The 17,417-nt window shown below is 41.1% G+C and overlaps 3 protein-coding genes across 3 annotated transcripts; all 3 read left to right on the forward strand.

The window, feature by feature from the left end:
- The first annotated feature begins 225 nt into the window (after window positions 1-225).
- LOC129093853 (zinc finger protein RFP-like) lies at window positions 226-3,469 on the forward strand. The gene is made up of 9 exons (XM_054601975.1): window positions 226-455; window positions 558-894; window positions 1,155-1,250; window positions 1,604-1,837; window positions 1,970-2,117; window positions 2,214-2,240; window positions 2,334-2,398; window positions 2,689-2,808; window positions 3,065-3,469. Exons 1-9 carry the CDS (start codon window positions 226-228, stop codon window positions 3,467-3,469), a joined length of 1,662 nt encoding a protein of 553 aa, XP_054457950.1.
- A 2,823-nt stretch (window positions 3,470-6,292) lies between these two features.
- Window positions 6,293-8,275, forward strand: LOC129093899 (E3 ubiquitin-protein ligase TRIM47-like). The gene is made up of 4 exons (XM_054602020.1): window positions 6,293-6,311; window positions 7,336-7,573; window positions 7,680-8,043; window positions 8,162-8,275. Exons 2-4 carry the CDS (start codon window positions 7,344-7,346, stop codon window positions 8,231-8,233), a joined length of 666 nt encoding a protein of 221 aa, XP_054457995.1. The 5' UTR covers window positions 6,293-6,311; window positions 7,336-7,343; the 3' UTR covers window positions 8,234-8,275.
- Window positions 8,276-12,786: 4,511 nt separating this feature from the next.
- On the forward strand, window positions 12,787-13,551 carry LOC129093854 (tripartite motif-containing protein 26-like). The gene is made up of 3 exons (XM_054601976.1): window positions 12,787-13,063; window positions 13,134-13,363; window positions 13,480-13,551. The coding sequence occupies exons 1-3, from the start codon at window positions 12,787-12,789 to the stop codon at window positions 13,549-13,551; spliced, it is 579 nt and encodes a 192-aa protein (XP_054457951.1).
- Window positions 13,552-17,417: the final 3,866 nt, after the last annotated feature.

Consider the following 17,417-nt stretch of genomic DNA (forward strand, 5'->3'; position numbering starts at 1 on the left):
TTACAGTTTGATGAATAAGTAAATATATTAATGGCATTGATGATTTGAAAGAATTAAGAAATAGCTGAATGGAAGAGGTTTCATGGCTTTAGATTTACTGGCAACTACAATATAAATACTGTATAATTATAAATATTCAGTTTTTACAGGTGTTTTCTGATTGTGAAAGTAATGTGAATTGGTTTTCTTTGACACTTTTGATGTGTTATTTTTCCAGTTGCAAACATGGCCCTTGCGCTGCCGTTGGATGATCAGTTCAAGTGCTGCATCTGTCAGGACATCTTCACCGACCCAACATCCCTCGCATGTGGTCACAACTTTTGCCTGGACTGCATCGAGGGCTTCTGGGATACAAAGACAGAGCCTGAGTGTCCGCTGTGCAAAGAGACATTCAGACAACGCCCACAGCTCAGGATCAACGTGGGATATGCTGAAATCATTGAACTCTTTAAAAGGTTTGTTATTGAACACTACCTCTCTCACATTTTTTTAAGCAAGCCATATTGAAAAAGTTTCAATATAATTGAGATTTAACAGAATTGTATTATAATCAAAAGGTCTCAAATGGAGTCCCAACCCCAACTTTTGGAGGCTGACGAAGTTCCCTGTGACATCTGCTGCGGAGACAAATCACCGTCGGTCAAGTCGTGTCTGACGTGCTTGGAATCATATTGTGAATTTCACCTCGCACCACACCTGAGGGAAGCAGCCCTGCAGACACACCAGCTGATGGATTCGGACAGTTTCATCGCCAGTCATCTCTGCAGAAAACACAAGAAGCCGCTGACGATGTTCTGCAAGAGCGACCAGAAGCCTGTTTGTGTGAAATGCACAGAGAGGGAACATAAACGGCACAACTTAGTGCCCATTGAGGAGGAGAGGAAGAGGGTCAAGGTGAGAGAACTGTTCTTTTAGGGGTCATCTGCCTTTAAACTCTGCCGATTACATATACTTTTTAATTCATTTTACTTGATTTTCTCTTGTACGTAGAAATACTTTTCTGTATTTTGAATTTCTTAAGTGAGAAAAAGTAACTAAATCAACTAATATATTAAATTAGAAGGCTTTAAACCTTTTTTCTCTCAGCTGATTTTTCTGTGCAGCACATGACAAAACAATTTACACTTAAATTAAACATTTTTGACCTTTTGCAGACTTCTTTGAGGGACACGAAGACCAGCATTAAACAGATGATTCGTGCCAGATCGACAAAAATGGAGCAGATAAAAACTTCTATGGATCGAAGCAAAGTAAGTTCATGCATTTTCTAAAAGGGCTAACTTCAAAAATCGGTGAAATCCACTGTGCAATACAATAATTCTTCCGTCTGTATATATAATATTTTAGTTATTGTGGATTTTTTACTTTTTTTATTTATTTAATATTCTTTACTTTGCTATTACTTACCTACTGACATGCTTGTTTTGATCTTGTTTTATTTTAATATGTCTCTTGTTTGCACTATCTTCTCTGCTGCTGTGATCCTGCAAATCCTGCAAATTTCCCCGATGCGGGACTAATAAAGGATTATCTTAACTTATTTTAAATGGTCACGTTTGTTTTTATCTGTAAAATTAAACGTTTCTATCGTTTCAATCGACAGGAAATCACAGAAAGGGAGATACAGGGCAGTGCTAAGGTCTGCAGCTTGCTGATAACCGCCATCCAGAGACACCAGGCCAGGCTGGCGGAGGAGCTGGAGAAGAAGCATGAAGAAGCCGAGAGGAGAGCTGAGGAGATGTTCCAGGAGCTGCAGCAGGAAGTCCACGAGCTGCAGACGAGGGGCATCGAGCTGAAGCATCTAGAGAACACTCAGAGCCCCGTTCAACTCCTGCAGGTTAGATACCTGAAATTAATTGCATAATTTCTGTGCAGCCTCAACGTTTCAACAACCGTCCAACGTTTTTAAACCTGTGCGACCTAATCTAATCTAAACCTAATCTTCTCATTATTATTTTCTTCATTTTAGAGTTTCCTGTCTCTAAATCGACTCCCATCCACCAGAGATTGGTCTGACGTCACAGTCTACTCTGATAACTGCATGGGAACGGTGACGAGAGCCTTCTCCAAGCTCGTCGACGTCTGCCAGGATCTTTCGGACAAACTGTCTGCAGATGGTCAGTAGTCTTTTGGCAGAAAATGATTATCTACTCACAAAGATTTTTGTGAAAATCAGTGCATGAAAATAACATTTTTCTTTTTCTCTTTTGCAGAAGCAGACAAGCTGAATGAATATGCAGGTATGTTCACAGTCCCACGTCCATCATAGTTTTACCTTGATTAGCTTCTGTTCTTATGACCTGACTCACGTTTTTTCTTCTTTGTTTCTGCAGTCGGTGTCACTCTGGACCCTGAGACTGCTTCAGGCTGGCTCGTCCTGTCTCCAGACAGAAAGAAGGTATTGTCTGATTTCTATGATCATTATATTAAATGTGTGAAGGGCACAGTTTTACTAGGAAACTAAAATTCTTCAGAATAGTTTGGATTTTTCTTATTGTAAGAGTTGAGCATTTTCTCTGCTGTGCTCCATTTTACTGTAATGAGATTTGAAGTAATGTCACATTTTCTCACATGAATGTGAGAATCCACTGCAAAGAGGCTAAAAATTATGTTTTGAATATAATATGACTAGACGATTAATTGTGGAAATTTGAAGATGATGATAACAATGATTATGTTGGTCCACAGGTGACTGTCAGCAGCCAGAGGAATAGTCTACTCCCAGACAATCCTCGGCGTTTCAACTCCTGCGTCTGTGTTTTGGGCAAACAAACCTTTGCATCTGGAAGACGCTACTGGGTTGTTCAGGTAAGGAGATCAGAAACAGGAAAGCAGTGCACTTAAACAAATCAAATTGAATGTATCCGACCACCACAAAAGAACATCAGCATCTAAAGACTAGTTATACACAGTTAATATAATACAACCTCTAACTGAATCAAGTTCAACTTAAGGAAATCAAACACAATCGGCCTATTGTGGATCATGAATACATTTTTTATCATGGTGAAGCGTTTCTTTTAAAACAAGCATGCATGTCTGATTATGTCATTTGTGTTTTCAGGTTGGAAACAAAACAGACTGGGATCTTGGCGTGACCAGGGAGTCCATCAACAGGAAGGGGGTCATCTCGGTGCGTCCTGAACACGGTTACTGGGCGATCTGTCGGCGGAAAGGCGACAGTCTCACTGCCTGCGCCGGCCCCTCGGTCGCCCTCCACCTCCAGAAAACCCCCCAGAAAGTGGGCGTGTTCCTGGACTACGAGGAAGGATCGGTGTCCTTCTACGACGCGGAGGCAAAGACCCACATTTACACGTACAGCGGGTGTGACTTCAATGAGCCCCTTAACCCGTACTTCAACCCCTGTGTTCAAGATGAAGGGAAGAACACCGCCCCGTTGATCATCTGTCCTCTTGAGGAACGAGTCAGAGAAGGACAGGACATTACCATTGAGTCAGTTATGTCATGAGTCATAAGAAAGGATGAGGCTTACTGATGTCAAACATTTTGTTTATACACTGTATATAATTCTATATTTATTTTACTTGACTCGTATTTGACTGACTCTGGACTGCAACAAGCTAAATGTCACGACTTGCCTTTGCACACACTTTTACTGCCTAAAAGATGGCAGCAATGTTTACATTATTCCTGAATGGTTTTCAAACCCATGTGTATATAAATGTAGCCTATATTAAAATGCTCTAAATGTTGCATGAACTGTGCAATTTCATGACGTTGCCTAAATGAGCAATTTATCACTCAAGATACAAATTGTTTAACTGCAAATAAAATATATATTTTTAAAATTGTGAGAGAAGCAATTCATTTGTCATTTAATGATGTATTATATATGTTTAACTTTGTTGACTTTCTTATTTTGCAATTTGTATAGGTTGCCGGCAATATTAATATATGTAACTGCAAAGTCTTTTTCTTATTCAACCTTTAGTTTTTAAAGGAAAATATGCCGATCATGCAAATGACTCTTGCACCTCCTTATCCGTCGGCGCTGCGGCCGACTCTTGCACCTCCTGATCCGTCGGCGCTCCAGCCGACTCCTGCACCTCCTGACCCGTCGGTGCTCCGGCCGACTCCTTCACCTCCTGATCCGTCGGCGATTCGGCCGACTCCTTCACCTACTGACCCGTCGGCTTTCATGCCGACTCCTTCACCTACTGACCAGTCGGCTTTCATGCCGACTCCTTCACCTATTGACCAGTCGGCTTTCCTGCCGACTCCTCCACCTCCTGAACCGTCGGCTCTCTGGCCGACTCTTGACTTGTCGCCGCTCCGGCCGACTCTTGCACCTCCTGATCCGTCGCCGCTCCGGCCGACTCTTGCACCTCCTGATCCGTCGCCGCTCCAGCCGACTCCTGCACCTCCTGATCCGTCGGCGCTCCGGCCGACACCTGCACCTCCTGACCCGTCGCCGCTCCGACCGACTCCTGCACCTCCTGACCCCCCGCCGCTCCGGCGCTCCGGCCGACTCCTGCACCGGCTGGGCAGCAGCCTTCCCTGGGTCCCGTCCCGGCTGGGCAGCAGCCTTCCCTGGGTCCCGTCCCGGCTGGGTCGCAGCCTTCCCCGGGTCCCGTCCCGGCTGGGTCGCAGCCTTCCCCGGGTCCCGTCCCGGCTGGGTCGCAGCCTCCCCGGGTCCCGTCCCGGCTGGGCCGCAGCCTTCCCCGGGTCCCGTCCCGGCTGGGTCGCAGCCTTCCCCGGGTCCCGTCCCGGCTGGGCCGCAGCCTTCCCCGGGTCCCGTCCCGGCTGGGCTGCAGCGTCCACCTGCTTCCACTGGGTCGCAGCGTCCCCCTGCTGCGGTTCCCGCTGGGTCGCAGCGTCCCCCTGCTCCTGTTCCCGCCTTGCCGCCAGAGCCCCAGGTCCGAGAGACCTTGCCGCCAGAGCCCCAGACTCCAAAGCCCCAGTCTCCAGAGCCTCTCGCCCGACCTCCAGAGAGGATCCGCCCGCCTCGAGAGACCCTCGCCCGACCTCCAGAGAGGATCTGCCCTCCTCGACAGACCCTCGCCCGACCTCCAGAGAGGCCTGGTCGTCCCCATGGCTGACCCCCAGGGAGGCCCCTTCGGCCTGGTCGTCTTCATGGCCGACCCCCAGGGAGGCCCCGTCGGCCTGGTCGTCTTCGTGGCCGACCCCCAGGGAGGCCCCGTCGGCCTGGTCGGCCTCGTGGCCGACCCCAAGAGAGGCCCTGTCGGCCTGGTCGTCCTCCAGTTCGCCTCTCCCCTTGGTTGTCCCCCAAGAGGGGTTCTGCCTCTCCGCCTTGGTTGTCCTCCTGTTCGCCCCCTCCAGAGGGGTTCTGCCTGTCCGCCTTGGTTGTCCTCCTGTTCGCCCCCTCCAGAGGGGTTCTGCCTGTCCGCCTTGGTTGTCCTCCTGTTCGCCTCCTCCAGAGGGGTTCTGCCTCTCCGCCTTGGTTGTCCTCCTGTTCGCCCCTCCAGAGGGGTTCTGCCTCCAGAGGGGTCCGCCTTGGTTGTCCTCCTGTTCGCCCCCTCCAGAGGGGTTCTGCCTCTCCGCCTTGGTTGTCCTCCTGTTCGCCCCCTCCAGAGGGGTTCTGCCTGTCCGCCTTGGTTGTCCTCCTGTTCGCCCCCTCCAGAGGGGTTCTGCCTCTCCGCCTTGGTTGTCCTCCTGTTCGCCCCCTCCAGAGGGGTTCTGCCTCTCCGCCTTGCCTCAGCCTTCAAGGATTCTGACTCTACGGCCTCGGAGGAGTTCTAGCCCTCCTCCGGGCCCCCACCGCCCACCCGATATATGTTCCTTTGGACTTTTTGGGGACTTCGGGAGCCGTCCCCTTGGGGGGGGGGTACTGCCATGGCCATGTCTCTGGTTATTCCTTGTGTTTCATGTTTTTTCCCTTGCGCATGTATCTCCTGTGCTCCCTTGTTTGTTTATCTCTGTGTGTGTGTGTGTGTGTGTGTGTGTTGTGTGTGTGTGTGTGTGTGTTTCTGTGAGGTGGGCGTGTCACTCCTCTCACTCTCCCCAGCTCCCTGATTACTGCCAAGCATATTCACCTGCTCTAAGCCACACACCTGCCTTCAATCTACTCATCAACTCTGCAGTATATCAACCCCAGTCATCCACTCTCTCACCGCCAGATCGTTGCATTTATGTCAGACCTTCCAGCAATTTCCCGTGGACTGATTTCCCGTTGCCGACCCTGCCTGCCTGCCTGCCTGCCTGCCTGCCTGCCTGGACTTCCCTGCCTTGCCTGTTCCCCGGCCAACGACTCAGCCTTCTGTCCCCGACCCCGAGTTTAGCCTCCGGTTCCTCTGGTTTCCGTCTGCCTGATCCCCTGCCTGTTTCCCTCTGTGAGTCATATCCTGTCTGTCTGCTGTGTTCTCAGCTTTGAATGAAGCTCCAGAACTTTATCTGTCTCCTGGTCGTTCTGCTTTTGGGTCCACACCACAATCCGTGACACAAACACATTTATTTGTCCTCAACAATAACTGATCACGTTTTGGCTCTCGATCACTCTCATGCTTGGGGAATAATGACCTTGAGGTGAATTCCCGTAGAGCTTGATCTGCAGCTGAGGTCCAACTCTTCACTACCTCCACTACATGACCTCAATTTATCAGTCGGAGCCAAGGAACAAGATGTACTGTATTATTCTGTCACCCTTCACTACATGCCAAGGAACAAGATGTACTAGAGTGATTGGGGGATGAGAAAAAAATATTTTTAAACTGGCAAGTAGCAGCTAAACGGTAATTAGACAAGAGTGACTAATCCGACTGCAAAACAAGGAGTGTCTATGAGTATTTAAACCACACTGCATGCTGCACTTTATGCTACATCTTGTGAGAACAATCAGGACACACGACATGACAACACAACCAGGTAAGATAGATAAAATGTGGTAATTTAAAGTAGAAAAAATGCTTTATTTTAAATGTTTTCTTCTATTAATCGTATATTTTATATAAATAATGGTTAGAACGACTTAAGAAATAACAAAATGAAACAGGTTTCATGGCAATTCCGATATAAATACTGCATGTTTACTCAGTCTTTTATATTTTCTGCTTAAATATTCTGGTGCACAGATATTTAAAACACTTTAAAGTTATGTTATGTTTGTCTTAAAGGTCTGGAAGAAAGGGCAAGGGGACAATATAACTTCTATTCATAGATAAATACTAAATGCTTTTATTTGTTCGTTATTTGTGGTTTTCTTTCTGTGGATAAGACGTTCTGAAATCTGATTGTGAAAGGTATGTGAATTGGTTTTTCTTTTACTCTTTCTGGTATTATTAAAAAATTCAAGTGCTGCAATGGTTTTTACCCATTTACGGTGTCTCATGTTTAAGTAATATAATGTTATTTTTCCAGTTGCAAATATGGCCTTTGCGGTCATGTTGGAAGAGCAGTTCAAGTGCTGCATCTGCCTTGACAAATTCACCAACCCGACCACCATCACTTGTGGTCACACCTTTTGCCTGGACTGCATTGAAGGTTTTTGGGATATGAAGAGAAAGCCTGAGTGTCCGCTGTGCAAAAAGACATACAGAAAGCGCCCGAAGCTCAGCATCAACCTAGGTTATGCTGAAATCATTGAATTCTATAAAAGGTTTGTTATTGAACACTACCTCTCTCGCTTTTTTAAGCAAGCCATATTAAACCAAATTTTGTTTTACTAAAATTGAGATTTAACAGATTTGGATTATGATCAAAAGGTCTCAAGGGGAGAATTTGCCGCCAGGAAGCAGGAAAGATTCTCTACCCCAACTTTTGGAGGCTGACGAAGTTCCCTGTGCCATCTGCTGCGGAGACAAATCACCGTCGGTCAAGTCGTGTCTGACGTGCTTGGAATCATATTGTGAATTTCACTTCGCACCACACCTGAGGGAAGCAGCCCTGCAGACACACCAGCTGACGGATTTGGACAGTTTCATCGCCAGTCATCTCTGCAGAAAACACAAGAAGCCGCTGACTATGTTCTGCAAGAGCGACCAGAAGCCTGTTTGTGTGAAATGCACAGAGAGGGAACATAAACGGCACTACTTAGTACCCATTGAGGAGGAGAGGAAGAGGGTCAAGGTGAGAGAAATGTTCTTTTTTAGCGCTAATCTAATTTCTTTTTTTTACGAAACCATTCCTTTTACTTGCTTTACTCTTGTATGTAATGTGTTTTGCATGCATTTTTGACCTTTTGCAGACTTCTTTGGGGGACAAGAAGACCAGCATTAAACAGATGTTCCATGCCAGATGCAGAAAATGGTGCAGATGAAAAATTCTTTGACCATTGAGTCAGCTATGTCATGAGTCATAAGAAAGGATGAGGCTTACTGATGTCAAACATTTTGTTTATACACTGTATATAATTCTATATTTATTTTACTTGACTCGTATTTGACCAACTCTGGACTGCAACAAGCTAAATGTCACGACTTGCCTTTGCACACACTTTTACTGCCTAAAAGATGGCAGCAATGTTTACATTATTCCTGAATGTAGCCTGTATTAAAATGCTCTAAATGTTGCATGAACTGTGCAACTTCATGACGTTGCCTAAATGAGCAATTTATCACTCAAGATACAAATTGTTTAACTGCAAATAAATATATATTTTGAGAGAAGCAATTCATTTGTCATTTAATGATGTATTATATATGTTTAACTTTGTTGACTTTCTTATTTTGCAATTTGTATAGGTTGCCAGCAATATTAATATATGTAACTGCAAAGTCTTTTTCTTATTCAACCTTTAGTTTTTAAAGGAAAATATGCCGATCATGCAAATTATTTACTTACTACTAAATATGTACTGATCTAATGTGCGCAAAAGCATTACTTAATTGGGTTTAGCAGCATGTTTCCAGTGATAACAGCTAGCTTAACATGCTGTTAGCTGGGGATAATGCAGACAAAAGTTTATATAACGTGATATGGAGGGTCGGTTCTGAGACGCTGAACCTTAATTTTGAGACTTGCGTCGTGGGTCTAACTGAATGACCCATTTCTTTTATTTGACCCATTTCTTTTATTTGATAAGAAAAGACAAGTTTCTAATACCAGAGGGGTTGCTAATTAGTCTCTAAGTTTAGTGGAACTAGTAATACAGAGATGGAGGTAGGACAACTGAGCAGGCCTCGTCAATCACATGAAATTGCCTCTCATGCAAGTAATAAAGCTCGGTCATGGTACCGAAAATCAGCTTTTTGCTTCGGTGAGAGTAGTAGGTTCATGACAACACAGCCTTTTGCAGGGCTTAATGACACATGTAGGTCAAAACATAATTAAACATGAATACTGGACTTTCATAGTTCTTCAGTTGACTTAACAAGCCACCTGCCAGGGGAAAGGAGAATTTTTTTTTTTTTTTTTTTTTTGTTTATACCTGATGGTATTTAGCAAAACAGGTTACAGTAATTATTAGATGGTTAAGCCAAGGACAATTTTAGAACCCTTCGGCTATCAGTCTGAGAGCAGTTTAGCCTCGGGGCAACGGCTGATATTTTGGGGGTTTCGGTTCAGCCAATGGATTTCGGGGTCCAAGACTTCCTCTTCTATGCATCGGTCATTGATAACAGTCCAATAAGCAACTTTGGAAGGAATGTCATTGGAGTTGAGAGACAACATCTTCGGCCAATGCACTCTGCAGTTTTTTCTCTACAATTGGACTGAATACCTGCATGTAACCAAAGCGCTCTCAAATGGGATTGGTCAATACTAGCAGGACGACAAATGGAAACCAGATCGCTTCAGACAGGAACATATAGTCCCAATGCCTACATGCTTCCGGTAATAGAGATCAAGCCAATAATTAATGGAATCAAACAGGAGAGTACTGTAACAATAGAACGTGATGAAATTACTTCCTGCATGAGTAATTAGACTCAGACATGATGAAATAACAGCTGGAACATAGTGTTAAAAGAGCTTGCCAGAAAACTGTTATCTAATAACTTAAACAAACAGCCTTAGACTCATTAACTGTCAGAAAAATCGTATTCAAAGATTAAAAGTAACATTACTCAAGTACTGTAAGAAAAAATGTAAAGTAGTGTACTTCGCTTGGATATTACATGCTTGTACTTCTATATATTTCAAATATTGGACTTCGGCAATGTTGGTCCATTGGTCGGTTCAACAGTTTGGTCTAGACCGAAAGATCTCAGCTATTTGATGCATTTCAATGACATTTTGATTGTTGACCATAATGTGATGGACTTTCCAGCGCAAAGATTTAAATACACCTCACATGAAGAATATTGCGCGTCAGATGGAAGAAAAAATATTCCACTGCCTGCGGGGAAATTAGTCTCTTGTCTAATCACCCTTTAGCTCCTCCTTGTTATATTTAAATAACTTTCCCACCATCTCTCAATGTTTATAATCTTGTTCCATTATTATAATATATTATAGTTTGACACTCACATTGAATTATGAGCAATTTTACCTTTGATTTTTTTCAGTGTCATTTCCACTACATGCCATTTGCTTTTAATATAGTAATTATTTATTGATGTTTTGGGTACTTTTACTGAATACTTCCATTGAAGAGGATTCAGCTGAAAGAAAGCAATGTGTCTCTGACAATGTCTCAAACATTTTAGTACGTCTTGTACTTTGGCTTCAATTGATTACATTTTTCCTAAACACAATCCTACGGTCATGTAGTCAATCTCGTTCAGGTATTGAAGGGTTGGCCCTCAGCTACAGACCAACATGTGCTGGAATGTTTGAATCACATGCTGTAATTATTTATTTAGGTCATTACTTCCCGGCTTGAATGTTATTGAGCAGCAGCCAAAACGTGATCAATTATTGTTGAGGATGGTGTGAAAAAATACCTGACAGAATAATACGTACGAAAATGTGTCACGTGTGAGTGATTAAACATATAGTGTTTCACATTGTAAAGTGTGCCTCAGACAAATGTTGTGTAATTCTTCAATCTAAAAATCAATCCAGAGATTTATGAATAATGCATAAAAAAGTCTTACAATGTAGAAAACTAACTAGAACGTTGTCTTCAACATGATTTCACTATTAAATACATGAGAAATCTGAATAAATGCTAATTAATAGGCATTCGTCCAGGCTTTTGAGACAAATTAAACTTGTCCATTTTCTTTCATCAACCATAAACCAGAATATGTACAGTACATATTTAACTATACGTATATATATATTCATTCTTCCTTGGAAGGTTGCAGAAGCACACAACTGATGTGAATCTGAACAGAACAATTAAGAAGTACACAGCAACACATCTTGAACTTATGATTAATGCACTTATCCTAAACTTTGACCTTTCTCTTGGCAAATCAATTCATTAAAATAAATTAGTTGATTTTGTTCGATACACCCTATAATAAAAGAGAGTAAATTTAACAGAAATGGCTAAAAAAATCCAATTGGTAGTATGTTTATTCAGGTGTACATGTGGTTTAAAAAAAATAGAGTGGTGTGGTGTTTAATTGTGATGTTTAAGTTTTCTTACTTTATTTTTAAAGCTTGCAAGAGGGACTATTCAATTGGTATTAATTCAGATTTCTCCAGCATTAAATAATGAAATCATGTGTTTAGTGACTTTTGTTGAATACAATGAAGATTTGATTGCAGAAGTTGTTCAAGTTGTTATTCTATATTGTTGGGCTTTTTAATGCATTATTCATATATCTCTGGAATGATTTTAGATCAAAGAATTGCACAAACCTTTCCTGAGGCACACTGTACAACGTAAAGTAATATATGTTTAATCCCAACACACTCAACAGATTTGCCCATGGAACCTTTTTGGTACATATTATTCTGTCACAGAATGTACAACTGTACATGACAGAATGTACAACTGTACATGCCAAGGAACACGATGTACTAGAGTAATTCGGGGATGAGAAAAAAATATTTTTAAACTGGCAAGTAGCAGCTAAACGGTAATTAGACAAGAGTGACTAATCCGACTGCAAAACAAGGAGTGTCTATGAGTATTTAAACCACACTGCATGCTGCACTTTATGCTACGTCTTGTGAGAACAATCAGGACACACGACATGACAACACAACCAGGTAAGATAGATAAAATGTGGTAATTTAAAGTAGAAAAAATGCTTAATTTTAAATGTTTTCTTCTATTAATGGTATATTTTATATACATAATGGCATTAATGGTTAGAACGACTTAAGAAATAACAAAATGAAACAGGTTTCATGGCAACTCCAATATAAATACTGCATATTTAGTCGGTCTTTTATATTTTCTGCTTAAACATTCTTGTGCACAGATATTTAAAACACTTTAAAGTTATGTTATGTTTGTCTTAAAGGTCTGGAAGAAAGGGCAAGGGGACAATATAACTTCTGTTTATAGATCAATACTAAATGGTTTTATTTCTCGTTATTTGTGGTTTTCTTTCTGTGGATAAGACGATCTGAAATCTGATTGTGAAAGTTATGTGAATTGGTTTTCTTTTACTCTTTCTGGTAACTTAAAAAATTCAAGTGTTGCAATGGTTTTTACTCATTTACGGTGTCTCGTCAACCCATGCTGCCTTTGTAAACTGTCATCTGAAGGAAAAGTCTTTTTAATTATAGTTTCTGTGTCGCCTGACTGTTTAAAAACTATAAGACAAACTTGCATTGTCAAAAGTTGTTCATAGCAGTTATGTGACAGATTTAAATGTCATTAAAGACGTATTGCATGTGAAATTAGATAATGTCCCAACAATCTCAGGATTAACTAACATCTTCATTTGCACACTATAAAACTGTGAGCCTGAATTTCACGCCAGTGGCATGTTTAAGTAATATAATGTTATTTTTCCAGTTGCAAACATGACCTTTGCAGTCGTGTTGGAAGAGCAGTCCAGTTGCTGCATCTGTCTTGACATCTTCATCAAGCCGACCACCCTAGCCTGTGGACACAACTTTTGCCTGGACTGCATTGAAGGTTTTTGGGATATGAAGAGAGAGCCTGAGTGTCCGCTGTGCAAAAAGAAATACAGAAAGCGCCCGAACCTCAGCATCAACCTAGGTTTTGCTGCAATCATTGAATTATATGAAAGGTTTGTTATTGAACACTATCTCTCTCACTTTTTTAAAGCAAGCCATAGTAAACCAAATTTTTTTTTTTATCAAAATTGAGATTTAACAGATTTGAATTATGATCAAAAGGTGCGAAGTTCCCTGTAACATCTGCTGTGGAGACAAATCACCGTCGGAAGCAGCCCTGCAGACACACCAGCTGACGGATTCGGACAGTTTCATCGCCAGTCATCTCTGCAGAAAACACAAGAGGCCGCTGACGATGTTCTGCAAGAGCGACCAGAAGCCTGTTTGTGTGAAATGCACAGAGAAGGAACACAAACAGCACAACTTAGTCCTCATTGAGGAGGAGAGGAAGAGGGTCAAGGTGAGAGAACTTTTCTTTTATAGCGCTCATCTTCTTTTTTTTTTATGAAACCATTCCTTTTACTTGCTTTACTCTTGTATGTAATGTGTTTTGCATGCATTTTTGACCTTTTGCAGACTTCTTTGGGGGACAAGAAGACCAGCATTAAACAGATGTTCCATGCCAGATGGAGAAAATGGTGCAGTTGAAAAATTCTTTGACCATTGAGTCAGCTATGTCATGAGTCATAAGAAAGGATGAGGTTACCTGATGTCAAACATTTTGTTTATACACTGTATATAATTCTATATTTATTTTACTTGACTAGTATTTGACCAACTCTGGACTGCAACAAGCTAAATGTCACGACTTGCCTTTGCACACACTTTTACTGCCTAAAAGATGGCAGCAATGTTTACATTATTCCTGAATAGTTTTCAGACCCATGTGTATATAAATGTAGCCTGTATTAAAATGCTCTAAATGTTGCATGAACTGTGCAACTTCATGACGTTGCCTAAATGAGCAATTTATCACTCAAGATACAAATTGTTTAACTGCAAATAAAATATATATTTTGAAAATTTTGAGAGAAGCAATTCATTTGTCATTTAATGATGTATTATAAATGTTTAACTTTGTTGACTTTCTTATTTTGCAATTTGTATAGGTTGCCGGCAATATTAATATATGTAACTGCAAAGTCTTTTTCTTATTCAACCTTTAGTTTTTAAAGGAAAATATGCCGATCATGCAAATTATTTACTTATTTACTTACTACTAAATATGTATTGATCTAATGTGTGCAAAAGCATTACTTAACTTGGGTTTAGCAGCATGTTTCCAGTGATAACAGCTAGCTTAACATGCTGTTAGCTGGGGATAATGCAGACAAAAGTTTATATAACGTGATATGGAGGGTCGGTTCTGAGACGCTGAACCTTAATTTTGAGACTTCTCGGCGTCGTGGGTCTAACTGAATGACCCATTTATTTTAAATAACAGCTGGAACATAGTGTTAAAAGAGCTTACCAGAAAACTGTTATCTAATAACTTAAACAAACAGCATTAGACTTATTATCTGTCAGAAAAATTGTATTCAAAGATTAAAAGTAACATTCATCAAATACTGTAAGAAAAATGTAAAGTAGTGTACTTCACTTGGATATTACATGCTTGTACTTCTATATATTTAACATATTGGACTTTGGCAATGTTGGTCCATTGGTCGGGTCAACAGTTTGGTCTAGACCGAAAGATCTCAGCTATTTGATGCTTTTCAATGACATTTTGTACATTTGTTTGGACATTCGTGGTTCCAAAAGAATGAATCCTAATTTCCATTGGCACCAGCGGTGATATTCCTTGTGAGGCTGAAATCTGTAGTTTTAGTTGAAATATCTCAAAAAACGATTGATAGACATTTTGTCACAGAATTGTATATCCCCCTCAGAAATATACCACCAAAATAGCACATACAAAAGACAAGAAGAGGTGCATAGTTAAGTGAGGGCATGTCGGACCAAATTGTTTCTTGGAAACCTTTCTCATTGTCTCAAAGGGAAACAGGTATAACAAACAGGTATAACAAACACGGGACATTCACCAAGGAGATGGCTGTTTATGCCCTGAAAACAAACAAGTCAAAGTTGTCTTATTTAAATTTACGTCTGTGATTTAAATAATGTAAAGACAATGCTCATTTTAAGCCAAACTTTTTTAATCCAAAGTGTAGCTTGCAGTATCAAACCACTCCCTTTTTGTACATCAAAGAATCCCTTGCTTGTTCTCAGACACACTCAACAACAGTTTTTAGCAAAAAAAATGCTAATGGTGACATCACCTACCAGAAATCAACAAAAACAGTAAGTTCAAAGGGTTAGGCTGGGGTTTTTCTATAATTCTGTCCGAAACCACAACTGAAACCAACAATCCTCTCGTTGCAAAAAGAAGTAGAACTGATTGAATAGAAATCTATGGGAAAATGACCCTAATTCTTGCTTGATTTATTACCTCAATCGCTAGTTTCAAGTCTTCTTCAATACAATGTGATGTTTTTTTACAAAATTATGACAATAGAGCTTACTACCAGAGCAATATACAGCGCTTCTACGTCACTCCTCTTCCGTCCAAATATGGTCACCTCCAAAAAAAAAAAAAAAACACGATGGCGATGGCCAACTCGCCGAACTGGAGGCTTCAAACCGGCAGTCTACAAAGCAATAGGTGACCTCACAATAACTAAGTCCCTTTCTTATAAACAGTCTATGGTTGTGACAAAGAACTATCCCAAACAGTACATACTTTGTAACTCCAACTTTCCACCCTTATCGTAATCTTTTCATAACTGGGAATCCTACTTGCAAAAAGGAAAAACCTCAGGGCCTGCACCCCCATAGGGTTCTTCAATACATTCTCCCCTGCCACCTACGTCAGACACCCAGACTAGCCTGATGGCATGACCTCCACCCTCATCCTCTCCTTCACTGCCATTACTTGTTTGGATTTTTCAAAAGATTCCTCTTATAATATAATCACTTAATAATCATCATTGTGACATGGTCCTTGGGTCCTTGGGGCGGCTGTGGCACATGAGGTAGAGCGCTTGTCCCGTAACCACAAGGTTGGTGGTTCAAACCCCTCTACCGGAATGCCGAGGTGTGAGCAAGACACCTAAGTTGCTCCCCGGGGATGCCCACTGCTCCTCCGGGATGGGTTAAATGCAGAGAAATAATTTCCCCATTGTGGGACTAATAAAGGATTGATTATTATTATTATTATTATTATTGCTAGTGAAGTGTAAGGCGGATGTGCCCTAACCTTAGAGGACGCACTGTACTCTAGATTGGAATCTAGCTCTCGGAATGTACAGCTCAGACTAGGTAAAAGGAATCTCTTTGCATTTCACAATAGTGTATCTGGTAAGCTTTGACATGCAACACTTTGTACCAAGGTCTGTTTTCCAAACCCATTGTCAAGATAAGAATCTAGTGGAGACATACCGTCCTGACACTTTGAGAGGCTGACACAAAAATAGTCTCGCTGCACATGAAAACAAAGCATTTGTGCAATAATGTTTTGTTTTGGAAGTTTTCGTACGTGTGTTAGCAAATAGTACTTCTTAGGTTTCAGTGCAGTCTTTGTGTGTGTGTGTGTGTGTGTGTGTGTGTGTGTGTGTGTGTGTGTGTGTGTGTGTGTGTGTGTGTGTGTGTGTGTGTGTGTGTGTGTGTGTGTGAGCTTTAACAGAGACTTAACAACCATATATCTGTCAAATAGGAGTAGATAATGGTCTACTTAATAACTTAATTTCCTCTACCCACTCACACTGACTTTTACTTTATTTTATTTTATTTTTACACTGCTACATCCATGCTGCAGATCTTCTTTCTCTCATACACTGCCTACAGTCATTACGAATTGTTTGGATTATTTTGTAATATATAAATTACCTAAATAGAGGGAAGTTCTTGATATTCAATCGGATGAAAAAGAGACATTTAAGGCAACAAATTTTAAAGCATATTTATGCACAACACGTAAGACATGGTAGACGTTTCAGAAAACAGCCAAGCCGCCACAGAGTTTAAGTAGCCAATGTACACACATAAGAGTTATTTATATCATGGCATCAACACTATATGATGTTCTAGCTTTCTGGCCTTAGTCAAACTACCCTGTTGAACTAACGCATTAAGGCAGATCACACTATGTGAAAAAGTGACACAAACTTATAAAGAGATTTGTAGAAAAATATTCAACCTCTTTTTGTCATAAAAATCATCCTATCAATAGTTTATACTATGCATATAAATATGATATATATATTACATTATTATATATATATATATTTTATTTTTTATTTTTTTTATAACCTTGTTTCTTTTTGTCCAAAGCAGGTGTTGAAAATTTTTTTTTTTTAAAGTTTTGTTGTTTGAGGATGAAGTTTTTAAAAAACATGATGCATCTGTTTGGGTTTGCTCCAGGTTTTGTATATAAGAAGTAGACGTAGTCATCGTGGCGCAACCCATTGTTTTGTGGACTGCCGTTTTGAAGCTTCAAGATCGGCAAACATTAA

Source organism: Anoplopoma fimbria, chromosome 7, assembly GCF_027596085.1.
Source record: "Anoplopoma fimbria isolate UVic2021 breed Golden Eagle Sablefish chromosome 7, Afim_UVic_2022, whole genome shotgun sequence".
Lineage (NCBI taxonomy): Eukaryota > Metazoa > Chordata > Actinopteri > Perciformes > Anoplopomatidae > Anoplopoma > Anoplopoma fimbria.